At 33.8% G+C, this 15,830-nt stretch overlaps 1 protein-coding gene across 4 annotated transcripts in view; it reads left to right on the top strand.

The window, feature by feature from the left end:
- Window positions 1-15,830, top strand: part of PRKD1 (protein kinase D1) — a 116,747-nt gene that overhangs the window by 59,285 nt on the left and 41,632 nt on the right. For all 4 annotated transcript variants that reach the window (XM_010711637.3, XM_019615700.2, XM_010711636.3 and 1 more), the window contains exon 2: window positions 3,855-3,993. In XM_010711637.3, coding sequence (XP_010709939.1) covers window positions 3,855-3,993 — 139 coding nt within the window. The remainder of the gene's footprint in view (window positions 1-3,854; window positions 3,994-15,830) is intronic.

Here is a 15,830-nt window from a genome sequence, read left to right as displayed (position 1 = left end):
TTACCTAAAGAGCTGCTACAGTATGACATAAAATAAGTTTTATATAAATGTTTAGATGAGTTAAGGGTAAATATCCAGAATAAATGTCCATTATGCTTTTCCCAGATAATACACTTCTGTTATGATAACATTACTTTTCCTGTAAGGAGAAATTATTTACAAAATATGAGAAAAGCATTGTTGAATAATTGGAATTGAAATGCTGAGAACTGACTTTTACATCCTTGTTGCTGAAATTTTTAAAAGTAAACTTTGTTAGTGTAGTCATAACTTCTGAGGTGCCATACAATACTTGCATATACATTTTACTTTCTGAGGGGGACGTAATTAAGTAAGGTATTATTAAAATAATCTCAGTCAGTGAATGATTACTGCATCTGCATTCAGTAAGTATTGCTCATTCAAACTCTAATAAACTAACAGTATTAACATCCCCACTATCCAATGCTAAATTCGCTAAACGCTATTCAGAATGCCAATACGTTTGTAATCACTTCATTAGTCAAATACAGTTCTTAGTAGAATATTTTCTAACTGAAAGTGGACTAGTAAGAAATAACTTGTGGCTTGATTCAGGAACATTATGTTCTTAGAATTGCCCAAACTTCAGTTGCCCTCTGCAATCCACACAAGTTGATACTTAAATGTAGATGATCAGTAAATTACAAGTTTTTCTCCCCAAACTGTTTGAAATCAATGTGACTCTATCACGAATAGATTCAAATTATGACATAATTGGTTGTTTCAATGAATGCTACTTTGGACCAATGTCTGAAACCTTTAATCCTGCAAATTTGTATGTGTGTGCTTAATAAGCAGTTACACTGATCAGTAGTTAAAATTGTAAGTCACTTCAGTGCAACTTTACAGGCACAGAATTCAAGTTTTCTTAAGCTTGGTCAGCTTATTTACTGCCAGAGTGTTGCTTCTTTGTGAGAGCAGTTTATTTTTGACATGTCACTGGCAGCATTATGAAAAACAGTATATTTTTTTATTTATTTTGCAGAAGAGTGTGTTACAGTAATCTGATAATAATTTGTAGTATTACCTTTACAAGGGTACACTACAAACTGGTAATCACTAATATGGAATCAGGGAATAATACAGAGCTTCAGTTGTAAGTTTAAAGCACTGACAGACATGTTTTTAGCAATAATGTGATCTACAAGCAAGGTTAGGCAACATAATTGCTCCTATAGCAAAGCATTAATCTGGTACATTTTATGAGGATAGTTTGTATTATAGTTTATAGTATAAATATATATATATATATATACACACTGTAGTATTTTTTCTTTTATCTGCTATATTTGATTTAGTAAAATAATGAACAAAGCCTGTGGGTAGGTAATACAATTTATTTCATTAACTCTCAAGTTCTGTTTACTCTTGCATCTTGAAAGTTGTCATCTTAAAACATTCATTTGCAAAAATCTTTCCTGTTTTTCTAAATTTCAAAAAATATTTTTGGTATGTTCACTCATGAATCTACACATCATTTTCTAATCAATCTTTTCATGGCCTTCAGAATAACAAAGTATAGGATCTCATAATAACCTTATTCCTCACAATGTTTTATAGTGTTTAAAATAACAAATTTTGTATTTTTGTCATGTGGTACTTGAAATATACAGCTGAATTGTGGCAATTTAACAAGCTATTATGCTGTTAAGTTCATTTATCTGGCCTCAATTGTACATTAATGCAACCTAGATTAAATCACGTTATGAACAGTTTAAACTGATGCATTTTGTTTCACACTTGGGGGTAGTAAGCAAAGTGTATATGAAGAGATGTGATATCCTAATGACTACAGATGCCTTGAAAAGCATCCAGAAATAGACAATTAGCTCACAACATACAAACAATTTTGCTGTGTCCTGATTCTTAAGGAAATACCACATTATAGTATATTCTGTGATTATTTCATTCCTAGTAATTTCATTTAAACACATAACATAGTAATAATGGGCTTTTAATAGTCTTGAAAATGTTTAATAATGTCATTTTTAGTTAGCTTTTAGTCAATTTTAGTTAGCAATTAGTCAAATCTAGTTAGCTTTTAGGTGGCTTTGATTTGTTTGCATTTCCTATTTTGCTCTGCATTTGGCAAAAATAAATGATATTTATAGTGTTGTAGTACCAAGCAATGTGTTAGCTTTTTGTTTACTTTTGTTTGTGCTTATCAACATTATTGTTGGCAGGAAAAACTTAGCTGAGGGAATATTTTTGTCGCTGTCGCAACATTTGGTCTTTACACAGCGTTTTATTTGGAGAACGGTACCATCAAAATGGCTTTTTTTGGTGATAGATTAGCTTATGTTGGGAAAACTAACTTGAACCTGGCAAATAACTCTTGCATATATATATTTTGTTATTAAGATAGTCATTGAGTTCGTCTTTCTTCAGAATATAATAAATAATGCCTTAAAATGTACATAGTTACACACACATGCAACATATACTACATGCAGAACAGAAAATACTTTTTATAGGTAGATACAAATAGAAGTTAACATTAAAAGACCAAATGGAATGGGAGTGTACGGAGAAGGATAAAAAAAAGATTTAGAGGGAAATGCCTGTCCTATCTCTGAAATAAGGTGAAATGGAAAAATTCTATCAGTGTTTGAAAGAGGTCATAAGTGGCTGTTTTTAAAGATGTTTTTCATTTTACAGTGCTTCCAAATAAGAAAATTCCCTCAGTCTTCTGACAGGAAGCAGCTCCATCAGACTTTTACCTTCAGCTCAGTGCTGCTGCATACTGCAGAGTGTGAAAGAAAAACTATTGATCAGTTTTCATTTTTCTTCTGAGTATCTAATTTTTAGGAATATATATTCTATGAAATAAAGCAAATGTAATTATGAAAAAGTCTGGATTCTGCTGCCACAGCACCTAAACAGTGATTGAAAATCTCTGGAGTAGCATGCCCTGTGATGCTTCATTGCAAGGCATTTCTGAAAGGTTCAAAAAGAAAAAAGAGAGCATATTTTTCAGATAAGCTTTGTCCAAAAGTGAATGAGAAGGAATGTGTACAATTACAAGAAATTACATGCTTATCTGACTTGTAGCTGCCTTTAAACTTAATTATATATTCTTATTTAGAAATCATTAGATTTTAAACTTTATTATAGGAAGACAACTAATTGATAAATGCAGTTAAACTTATCAAGAGGTTCATAACTTTATTTAGTATATAAATTATTAATTTTCTATCCAGTATGTAACATTTGAGGAATAAAGAAGAAATCTCCAGTGACATCATCTTAGTGAACAGATGCTTTGTTAGCTTTGGATTATATTGCAATGGAATTGGACATTAAATATATATATATATCTTAAGGATAAAAATTTGAAAGAACTAATACTATTAAGAAGCTTTAAAAAAAAAGACTTCTCATTTCAGAAATAGAGATAAAAATTAATAATAATTTAAGGCTGACATTGAACAACTGTTGAATGAATGTGTTAAGTGACATAGTTTAGTCTCATGAAATGATTGTTATCTAATGGCATTCTGCTTAGGTGTTGTATCTTAAGTAGGGCTAAAAATTATTTCGTCTTACTTGTCTTTGAAACGGCATCAAGTAAGGGATAGACTTATTTTTCTCCCATTTGCTAATAGATACTACATTAGTTGCAGACAAAAAAAGGCAAATGTGCTTACGTGCATGGGAGAAAAGCCATTTATAGAATACAGTAGTAAATATTGCCATATATGGAAAAACATTCACCTTTTGTTTTCTACTAGTGTGAACAATGGTCTACTCTGCCCTGAAAATTAATTATATTAATTGTATTTTACAGTTACATGTTTTTGCTTTTTTAGTAACATTCAGGTTTGTATTTGCAGTTTCCTGAGTGTGGTTTCTACGGAATGTATGACAAAATTCTTCTCTTCCGCCATGATCCTACCTCTGAAAACATTCTCCAGTTGGTGAAATCAGCTGGAGATATCCAAGAAGGAGACTTAGTTGAAGTTGTCTTATCAGGTAACTAAAAATATGAAAATGATTGTCATGCTTGCACAACTAAAGACATCCACAGTATTTTTGTCTCGGTTAGGATCCAAGGAAAAGGAAATTTTGCATGTATGGATTTTTGCTTATACTGGATCAAAATCTTCACAGGTACATCTATGCCATGTATATTGTCATTATATGCCTATTAATTTTTGAATTGTTCTTTGTTTTTGCCAGCTTGATTTTGTTCATATTGTTAGTTAAGCAACAGGTTAATTTCAATAACCAAGATGAAAAAAATTAGGTCTGCATTTTCAGAGGAAAGTCATCCAGTGGAATAGCACAATCCTTTTCAAAGAAGTACAGTAGAAAGAAAACAAAAATATAACAAAAACATCATTTTAGCATTTAATTAATAGTACAGCTTGAAAATTAGGATTGATCTTAAGATGTCTTGCATAACATATGAACAATTTAATATGTAATTGGGTATACTATACATTTTTCTCTTAGTCCATTAATTGGTGTGGCTAGTTCATAATTACCTGTGTGGGAATTATCAATGCCATTTTTACTAATAGTGACCTGGCTCCTTTTAAAATAAGGATTTTTATCTTTTATCTTATATGAAGTGCAATAAAATGTTTATTGGAAGTAGAGCAAATGATTTTTCACAGCATTCACATTGCACAGGATTGTCTTTCAGGGCTGCTCTGATTCTTTGTATGATTACATGATTTTAAAAAGTAAGAGAAAAATAAGAGGAAAATTTAATTCTAGATTTGATAGTAAGTATATATTATTTATGAATGGCTTTATTGGATGCCAGTAATCTCTGTTTCACATATGCCATTTAAAATAACCACACCAGATAAATAAATTAAATGAAGTAGCAAGGAATTTAGTATTTCATTTGATGCATTGTTTTTATGAGTTTGAAATGGAGACCACGTATCTTCCAGTTTCCCAAAATCAGGCAAGTAGCTGTTGAAATCTTCAAGAGAACTGTACAACTTAGAAGCATAAATGCCATAATGACTTTATTTTGTGGGTGATGCAACTCTCCAAAGAAGCGGTTGCTTACCTCCTAATAACTGTTGCATGCATCCTAATAACTTACACAGCAGTTGATAGTGTTGATCAACTGCATAATTTTATTTTCATTTATTATATTATATTAAAATTAAGTTATTGGTGCACAAATATGCTAGATAAACATTTGTAGACTAGTACATAATATGTTGCATGAAATCAGTTTGACTTTCATAAGATAGGGTGATGGAATTCACATAGTAAAATTTAATTAGAGGACTAGGGGAGAAAAGTGTCTCAGAGAAGCCTAGGAAACTGTTAGCAAACACAAATGTTCACTTCAGCATTTATAGTGCAAGATATCCAACAACTGCATTGAATTTGTCAATCTCTTATGTCTTTCTTTTACTCACTCTGGGGCATGTCATGTGCCCCTGTTGACAAACAGAGTGCATTTTCTGCCTCTGGGAAGGCATAGCCTGAACTTCAATAGGGTAGAGAACACGTGCAATTGTGCTCAGTTCTTTAAATAAGAACCTTGATCCTATTTGACATACAATGGATTATTTATCTGCCCACGTTATTATTAATCACAACTTCAGTTTAGAAAGTATTTATTTGTTCCTGAGTATTAGTCGATAGAATATTACAGAATCACAGAATGGTTATGTTTGGTACAGACCTCTGGAGATCACCTGGTCCAACCTCTTTGCTCAAGTAGGGTTAGCTAGATCAGGTTGCTTAGAAGGCATCTGTAGTTGGTCTTTGAGTATCTCCAAAGACAGAGGCTTCACAACATTTGGGTGTCTCTTTGTGTGTTTGATTGTCAAGTGTTCTATTTCGAGCGTACGTTAAAAATGTCTTAACAGAATATACATTCCAAAGTTTTGGAAAATTATTTTTGAATAGCATACCTGAAAAAGGCAATGGAATATAATACTACAGCTTTGCTGCTGAAAACTATGCGCTGTGAGTAAACAGCCCCTGAAGCACTGATATCTGATGTCAAAAGCTATACTGATCCACTGCATTCATTTTTTATTGCAGAAATCAATATTGACTACTGGAGAAAAAGCTGAACTGTCAGTCCTAATACCTTGGGATTACATAATGTTTTTCCACAGTACTTTATGTAATTAAAAAATTTTCTGTCAAGGCTGAACAGCCTGTGTTTATTACATACGGTTTTTTTAACTTTCGTATTCTGTTTATTACCTTGACAGTTTAAGCAATGGTTTGGACTTCATGCTCCAAGTTCTTGAGAGAGATGAAAAGTTACACAGAAAAATTTTGTAGTTGAGAAGAGTGTAAACAAAGCACTTCAGATGATTTTAGGGAATAAAATTGTACCTGCAAAAGTCAAATAATATAACTGATACAGTTTGTGGAAGAGCTAGAATTTTCTAGTGAAAGACATGAAATTTAATCACGTCAGAATGCAGCACCTGTTGTGCTTTTATATATTCATAATGAACATTATTACTTGCATTTTACTTTGGTGTATTATGCAGTTGGGATTTTAATGGAGTATAAGAATCATGCAGCTTGCTAAACAACTGGTGTGTGTCTATCTGCTGACTGGCCCACAGGAGAAAGGCACAGACTGCTAGGATCAGCTGTCTGAGCTCTGTTCAGTGCCAATATAAATTATGGCATTTCAGAGGCAAAATGTCAGACATTGTTATGAGAGGGGAAGGAAGAGTTACAGACTCAAGGAAGAAAGGGAAACTTTCGTAATGAACATTAGTAGCCCTCATAAGTACACTTTTATTTTTACCTTGTAAAAGGCTTTCTTCCTTTTGTTTTATGTATTAGTATTATCTGTTTGAATGCTTTATTTCATTTGACTATATGAGATTCTGATAGTGTTTGTATAGGAGGTATGAGGGCAAATAAGAAATGAATTACTTAAAACCACAAATTTGTTTGTTGAACCCAGATGTTTTAATAGTCTACAGTCATTTATGAGCACTGAGGGGTGTCAGTATTACCATTCTGTTAGTAATGTATCTCTTGCCATGCTGCTGTTATATTAGATACACATTTTCTATTCCATTTCTTTTTCGAATTGTTAGAAAAGTACACCTGGTCTCCTCATGCACCAAAGGGGAAGTCCTTTGCTAGTGCTGCGAAAATCTCCACTGATGTATTCACTGAACCCAACGTTTACTTAACTGTTAAATTGCATTGGAGACTGAAAAAGGATCAAAATCTTTGGAGAAGGGATTTTTGAGCTTTATTTGTAGGAAGGATTCCTTTTGAGTAGAATACTCTAGAAAATTAACAAGTAGGCCAAACCAGGATGCAAGACACAGAAGCTGCAACGTTATAATCAAAGATACTTGTAAAAGAGCAGTCGTTCATTGATAAATACTGAAAGGAAGAGAAACCACACTTTGCAGCCTCTTTCTCTAAAATGCACTCTTCCGGTCTGCTTAAGAAAAGGAAGTGAATTTTGTGTAAGGTGATCTTCAGTTGAAAAATATTCTTCAATCTTAGTATGATTAAGCAGAATTAGCTACAAGCTCGAAGAGGATCAATTAAGAAGGTATATTTCATGTTCCATTGAAAAATAAAGGATGCAAATGTGAATCATCAAAACAGATGTAAAATTCACATTAGATATGAATTGATTGTAACATCCTGATATATTCTGATATACTGTCTTCTTTAGCTTTACTCCTGGCTGAAGCTTTTTTGATTAGTCTCCAAAAATTATATATTTCAACTGCCATTTATTAATGCCAGTAGAGAGATACTAATTGTCATTGAAGGGTACAAACTTTTGTATAATTTCTTTCTGGAGATGTTAAATAGTTAAAAAGTTGCATCAAGTTTTTTACATAAAGTTGATATTGGAAATCTGAATTGTAATGAGTTAGCTTGTTTCTGAAATGAAGGTTTCAGTGTATGTATCAGTTACTATTTCAAGATCTCTGCACATGCAACCACCACCACTTTATCTGTGTATTTGTGACTTTTTTCAGATGAACTTTGCCTTTTTTCCCTTAAATGAAAGTATGGCCTCTGTAGAGAAAGCTAGCAAATGGGAGATTCTGGACTACATTGCACTGACTCTTTTTGAGTTCCATTATTCAAGGCCTTGAAAGAAAATAATTATTTTGGATGCCTTCAGATTTATGATCATACCAGCATAATTTGTGTCCTATGCTACACCTTGTTCAGGAAGATCTTTTAAAAACAGCTGTGTTAATTTTTCTATGTTTGCTTATATTATATAGAGGTTAAAATATTGCTTACTATTTTAATATGAATTTGCTTATAGAAAGTTTTTTTTACTGAAGCAAAATTTCACTGTGTTGTCAGAGGTCTTTGCCAGCCAGTGGAAGGCAGATGATGAAATATTAGTGAGAATTAGTGGAGTGTACTTCATCTGCTTGCTGTGAGCAGTTGTGCTCAACTTGGTAGGATTCCTGAAGTAATAAAATCAAATAGCAATTCTTTCATGTTCTCTTGCTGAATTGATCCACTGCTTTTGTAAGAAGCTGTTTCTGTTTCAATATCCCATAGATGATGCACTATCTGGTCATTATTTGCTGACTATTTGATCATTATTTGGATTCAGTAGAGTTTATACTGTCTTGTATATGATAAAATATTTTGAACTGTATAAAACCTGCAGATAAGTAAACAATTATCTCCAGCATATTTATATTTATTTATTTCATTATTTTTTTTCTACTAGTCAAAGCATTAAACAGGGATTTTTATGCCAAGCAAAACGCTCTTTGATTTGTCACTTTTTTTTTGTTTGATACATTTTCTTGACATTTACATTGACTAACATATATTTATCAGATGTTTACATCATAATATTTTTTTAATTGATAGTAGCAAATTTTGAAGGGATAATAGCATAAAGACCTATCAACAGGTTAACAACAAAGGTTGCAGGTATGTCAGAAAAAATCTGCTGTTAAGAGAATCTCTCACTTTTTCAATCTCTCTGACTTCGTGATTAGTAGTTAATTGCTCCACTAGGTTTCAAATTAAATATGGCTTATGTAAAATATACATCTTTGTTGTTCTATGAAACCTATGTCATTCTGTCTCTAAATGAGGCCTCAGTAATGTTTCTGTTATCCTAGCCAGCTAGTAGGTGACTTCTTGTCTAAGTTTGGAGAGCTTGCCTGCCTCTCAGAACGTGAAAATTCACCTCACTGTTTTATTGGTGCAGAAGGTTTTACTTCAGGCATTATGTTTGTTCCCTGCTTTTGTTCTTTTGCAGCTTCCTCTTCTTCTGGAATCCAGTACCTGCTTACTCGTTTACTTTAAAAATGACAGAATTACAGTCTTGTAATCTCACTGTACATGGAATTCACCTTCCAAGACTACAGTGGTTTTTCTCATCTGTCAATTCTTCTCTCTTACTATAGCTCTTTTTAGTTTGATCTCAGAAAACAAACTCAGTGTCAAGTGAGGAATATTGGTGTCACCATTTCCCAATGTGTATTTCAATCCCATTTTATTTTGTGCATAGGTGAAATCCTAGATAGACCAGTAAGTCAACAGCAACTGTTTTGTGTTCAGTGGAGCAATTCTATGTTCTCTAAATATTCTGGGTTTTTTTGTTTGTTTAACTTTTTTTTTTGACCAGGCATTGGAGATTCACACTGAGTCATTCTTGAATTATTTTAATCCATTAAAAACAAACAAAAAAAATCCACCAACAACAAACTGTTTCTAGCAATAATTCATTTATTTTTTTCCAAGTTATGTCATCTTGGACATTTTATGTACAAATTTTCCATCTGCTTCACTTGGTTATATTTTCCAGTCATATCCTAGAAAAGATAAAATTGGGGATGAAAATACACAATAATTATTTACAGTCATACTTCTGTTCCTTTTCTCTGATGGTCTGAGGTGTTTGAAAGACTTATTAGTCAGGCATAGACCATACTGACTCCTTGGATACAGTGATAGTTAAGTGGCCTCTAACTAGATTTCGTGCACCTGATCACTATCCCCTTGGCCCAGCAGTTTGGCCAGTTTTCAATTCACCTCACTTTCTGTTTATCCAGTCCATACAACAATAGCTTCACTGTGAGCATTTTATGAGAGGCAATATCAAAAGCCTTACTGAAACTGACTTAGACAATATCCACAGCTCCGTTTGCATACCAAGCCAGTCATTTAGTTACAGAAGTTCATCTTCTTGGTCATGTATGACTTACCCTTGGTGAATACTTGCTGACTTCTCATGACTTGCTTGTCGTTTATGTGCCTGAAAATGCTTTATAGCAGGCATGTCCAACTGATGGGGTAGCCAGCACAGCCTATAGTGAGACCTCACCCTGCTGCCCTGCCACTGTGTGTGCAGATCTTCCCCACCAAGTCACTGAGCCCAGTCCTGAGCACACACCTATCACTCATCAACAATCAAAACATCAGTGTGCTATTAACACTGTCTTGGCTGAACCAGACAAGGGGAGGGTGCAGTGCAGTGCTAAATAAATAAGTAAATAAGTGCAAATAAGTTTATGCATTTTGATGCATTGGCTAAACACAGTCCTGTAAACAATGAAAGATATGCAGCCTTGTTCTTGGTTTTCATAAAGAAATTTGAGAACAGATATCAGGATTACATAACAAAAAAACTGATGATTTTTTTTTTTTATTTGCAACTTCATTTTCAGTTGACACAAATACGTTACCTGCAAATGTTCAAATGGAATGTATAGAGATGCATAGTAGAGGACTCACAGTTTTTACTTTATGATATTAAATTATATCCAAGCATAGAAAAGGAGCAAGAGACTGTTTTTCTTTCTTTTAATTTGCAACTACTCTTTATTGCCAATAACCAGAGTCCATTTTGAGCACTTCATTCAGTAAACTTGCATATTTTGTTTTCCTGTGCTAAATTAACATATCTGCAGTATAACTATGATTAATGCAGCCTGAAACCGTGTGCTAAAATATTTTTCCACTTGGGTGAAAAATGGGTAAATTCAGAAAGAAAGGATTCTGTGTTGAGATTTCAAATTAACATTAAACCTACTGTGCTGTTTAGGTTGTAGTTTTAAAATTACGTAATCATTTCTAAATAAGAGTATATAATAACTGAGCTTTTAAATTGAGAATATGAAGATGAATAAAGTATGTTCACCCCATTCATAAGTGGGTTTTTTATTATTATTAAATCTCTTCATAAAATTGTGAGGTAGCACCGGATGAATTATTCCAAATGGTTTACTAGCTCCCAGGTATTTATTGTTTAAGTCTCACATAATGGGTGAGACAGTACAAGCAACAACCTGTATTGTATCTGGATATTGGGATTTATTTAAGAACCAAGGAGATTAGAGCTTTTGCTTCACTTGGATGTCTCCCAGGCTTGTTCACTTGCTTCTCATCCCAGCCTTATGCCCAGTAGCTCCCCATTGCCCCTCCCAGCAGGGAGGTAGCTGCTGGCCTGGAAAGGTTGAACACAAAGTTCTCTTGTTTCTTTCTGTGCCACTGCTTGCAACTCCCACTTTTAGATATCACTAGCCAAAATGTGTGAACATCCCTTGGCCTCCAGTTTCCTGATCTCTGGATCATGCCTCATTCCCAGCATCTTATTTGTATGCAGAATATTTACCCTCTTGTTTCCAGGTGCTGAGGTTCTTTTTTGGGGGACCTTGCTCTTCCACCTCCTCTTACTGCACCACCAAGCTCACATTTTTTTTCCAATCTAATTAGTCCACATGCAGGAATGCAACATGTAAATGACATTGTATTTGGTGTTTCTGTTTCCTGTCTCTTTATTGCTGGAAGATTCAGGTTGTTCCACTTTTACACATTTCTGGCACTATCAAAAATTGTAACCAGACACTACCAGTTGCAGCTAGTGAGTTGCAGACTTTTTCCTGAGAGTTCAGAATTCAGTTCTCGATATTTATTTCCCTCAGTTGGCAGCGGATTACCTGCCAACTGTTAGCATTAGTAATTTTAGCTATTTTTCACCTAAAGCATTGGGATAAAAGCAATAATAGGGAGGAAAAAGGAAAAGAGAAAAAAAAGCACTTTATTGGATTTTCCTGCATATAAAACTTGAAGTACTTCTGGAAAATGCATTAGACCTGAATTTTCCTTATTCAACCTTCTTTATCTCAGACAAGAAAAAATAAGCAGAGTGATTAAAAATCTGAATATGTCTAGTTTTTTGAAAGTTTTAATTTTCATATATTGGAGTCTTGATAATCTTAGTTTTATTTCTACACCAGACGTTAAGATAGAGATCAAAGGTCAAATCTTTGGCTTGTTTGAACTTCTAGCAGTCTGCTGACTTTGGTGAAACTCTCTTAGACTTTCATTGATTGCCAGAATGGAATTTCAGAAAGAGTAAAAGGCTTTCCTGTCTCTTAGCCCAGTGAAATCGTACAGACATCCATTACTTGATATGGTTTAAGCAATGCTTGAAGTTGAATAGTGTACAGGGGCATGTTTTATTTATTTTTTAAGTGGTGAATGTCAGCAGATCTTGTAGCAAAAGACTCAAGAATGCCTGTGGGAAGTCAATGGGATACATTACTTTTAAAGGCATTCCACATGGAAGACAGTTGCAGGGGAATGTCTACTTTTCTTAGTTGCAGGATATTATTGATTGTGTGGTTGGTATTTTCTTAGGCTATAAGAGGCATGGATGCTAGATGAAAGTTCCCATTACTCAAAGCTGTGTTGCTCAAAGTAGCAGGATCTCACCTCTGCTAATAGTTCAACTCCTTCTGGATTTGGAATTCAAAGTGATCAGTAAATCATTTGCCCCTCTCTGAAAGCAGGACTTGCCTCTATGGGTTGCAGTGGCTTCTTGTTCTCATTTCTAGCTGTGATGATTGATAGGTCTGCTCCTGAGCCCCCTGAACAGGGAGCACTAGCCTCTAACAGCAAAGACATCAACAGACTTGATGAAATTGCCTAGCTAGAGAAGATGGCCTGCAAGGTCCCTTCCAACCTGAACTGTGCTGTGATTCTGATTCTGTGAACTTTATATATTTTTACAGATAAAAGATGTGGGCAACTTTCTAGTTAACGTAATTCATCTAAAATAAGGTCTACACATAATAGTTTCAATGAATAGTGCTCTGAAATAACACCGTTTCATGAGACAAAAAGCTAGACTGCTTTCTGCAGAGCTTGAGGAGAACACATAAATTTAAGCCGAGAAAAATACTGGATTTCAAGAAGGATTAAAATCCAAAATGTTTTCATGGCTTTAAACACAGTAGAACATTACCAAAAGTTCAAATTAAGGGGAAGAAATGTTGGTATGTTTTCATTTTACTAGAATTCTTTAGTACTTGTTAAAACTTTCTTAGAATCATATAAAGAATCATATAAATGTCCTCCCCACCTTTCATTTTTGAATATTTATATTTTCAGTATAAAATGATTTATTTTAAAGTTCCACTTATTCAGTCAAGAGGGTCAAAATGAAGAGTAAGAATGATATTTATCTCTGCTCATCTTCTTTTGATAATGCAGGAAGTATTCCAGAACTTACCTTTTCAACCAGTAGGCTGGTGTTCCTCATCTAGTAGGAACTAGGACTTTAACTTCGGTTTCTTGCTGACTTGGTGGTGGTGGTGCCTGAGAGGCTTTATGCTGGAGAGTGAGTGCCCTAGTAGCAATTTGCTGCAGTGCTGATCTGCATTCCTTTGTATGCCAGCCTAAAAACCTAGTACATGGTCTGGACGCAGTAGTCTTTCATCCTTCCCTGAAACGATTTCCTGTCTTTCAATGCTTTGTCTTTTGTTTCTGGTACCTTGCATTCAAATAGACTCTTCATTACTAACACATTGTCTCTCGTTGCCACAGAAGTATAGTTCAGCTGCTCTTAGAATTTGTGTTAGGTAGACACATTTGCCAGTCAGCTTGTCATTGCTGAGATTTAACTCTAGTATGTTGTAGCAGATGTGGCAGGAGGTTGAGTACCCTGTGAAAATGACAGCCCAGCTTGCCACAGAGCTATTTAAATCCAACCATAATTCAGCACAGACAATTTACTTTTCTGTCAAGGAAAAATCCCAATATTAGTTCAGTAATCAGTTAAATACTTCAGGCAAAAACTAAACTTCAACTGAAAAGTAGTTTCTCTGAAATTTTATCATCTCTGTTTTGCTGGTTTCGTTGTACAAGAAAGGAAAATATATAAGACATTCAGATTTAAAAAATCTGTATGCAATATTGCATGTGTGCTCATAGTCATCTCTGCAAGACTTCAAGTTCTATACTTTGGGAGGTTTCTTTACATTAGATTTCTGTCTCCTAAAATTTCATTATTACTGTTAAAAATGTGATATTTAGTGTTACTCTTATTTGTAACCCAAATTCAACAGAAGATATAATTAAGTCATCTCTAAATCATGTTTTTTACTTGGGAGTAGAAAAAAAATTTATTACAAGAGCATGAACCATGATAACACATTCATTAATTTGCAGGGAGGTCAGAGGTTTCAATAATAGCTTTAATGAAAAGGATATCATTTATTTATTTGCCATTTGGGGATAGTGAAGAGAGTAGTTCAATAAAAATGAAAGTAAGGAGAATAATGACAAAATGCTTTCCATCCACTTAACAGCTTCAGATGGAACTGAATTTAAGATACAGAAAGAGAGACAAATGAAGAAATCCCTAAGGCAAACCTGCCTCTGAGAGGTTTTAAATTCAAATGAGATTCTACTATTTTCTTTTCAGAGAAAGTAGTAGTTTAATATTAAGATTAAAATATTTTCAATTCATTATCTAAATTATGAAGATAAATGACAGCTACTGCTTTTTCTAAGTTTGGCTGTGTGTTTTTTTTTGTTTTTTTTTCCACTGCTCATACTATTTGAAAACCACCCAGTAAGTCCATAAAAAGTTCCTCTCCAATCTTTCAACATAGTAAAGTTCCTTTACTCAGAAAAAAATTTAAGTACTTGAATAGATTTGGGTAAATATTCAGGAATATAGGCATAAACTTCTGTACATAGATTCCACGCTTGATTGAGGCTTGCACTATTTTTGTTTTTAAACATCACTCATATTTTAATTGTGCTTTGATAATTGCATGTTTATTTTACATATATATTCACATATATGGTATTAAAATTCATGCATTCTTGTATTCTCCCTGGGTAGACTTGCTGACTTACAGTCTTGTTAAGTAAACTTCTTGTTTTTATCTTTATGTTAAGTGCAAATTTAAACTAGAGAGACAAGTGTAAGGCTGTACATTTCACAGTCTTGTTGGAAATATATTGGGTATGTTGTTCCAGTTTTGGTGCTGAGTAAGTTTACAGCTTTCCATAGCCATTGCTGTCTATAGAGGAGGAGAAGATAATTGCCATATTCTTCTTAAAGCTGTGTGTACGCATGCTGTGCAAATTCCAGAATCAAAGTTCTTGAATAGAAAGTGCTGAGGCTCAGAACACACTTTCACTCTCTGAAGAAAACAGAGAGCTGAAGCCTCCTTGCTGAGGAGGTGTCTTTGTTATACTAGGCTGAATGACTGCAGTTCCCAAAATGAAGATGATCATGTACTCATGTCTATATCACAGCTAATAAACCAGGTAAGTGGAGAGAAGAGGAAGGTATGAATTTCCAATATCCAGAATGATCAGTTCGTATGACTATATTTTGTTCTGATGTTTACAAATGAAGAACAAAGATACATTTTTATATTTTAATATAGTATATATTTTAAATTTTGAGTGCTGAGTTTTCCAAAATAATATTCTTTGATTCTATAGAAAAAACATATGACTGAAATGATGGTGGACTTGATGACTGACATTAAGACTTCATTAGTTTGCAGATTTTTGTTTTCTTTATTAATACACGAACG

The sequence above is a fragment of the Meleagris gallopavo genome, chromosome 5, assembly GCF_000146605.3.
Source record: "Meleagris gallopavo isolate NT-WF06-2002-E0010 breed Aviagen turkey brand Nicholas breeding stock chromosome 5, Turkey_5.1, whole genome shotgun sequence".
NCBI classification, from domain to species: domain Eukaryota; kingdom Metazoa; phylum Chordata; class Aves; order Galliformes; family Phasianidae; genus Meleagris; species Meleagris gallopavo.
This window is presented reverse-complemented; position numbering and strand designations above follow the sequence as displayed.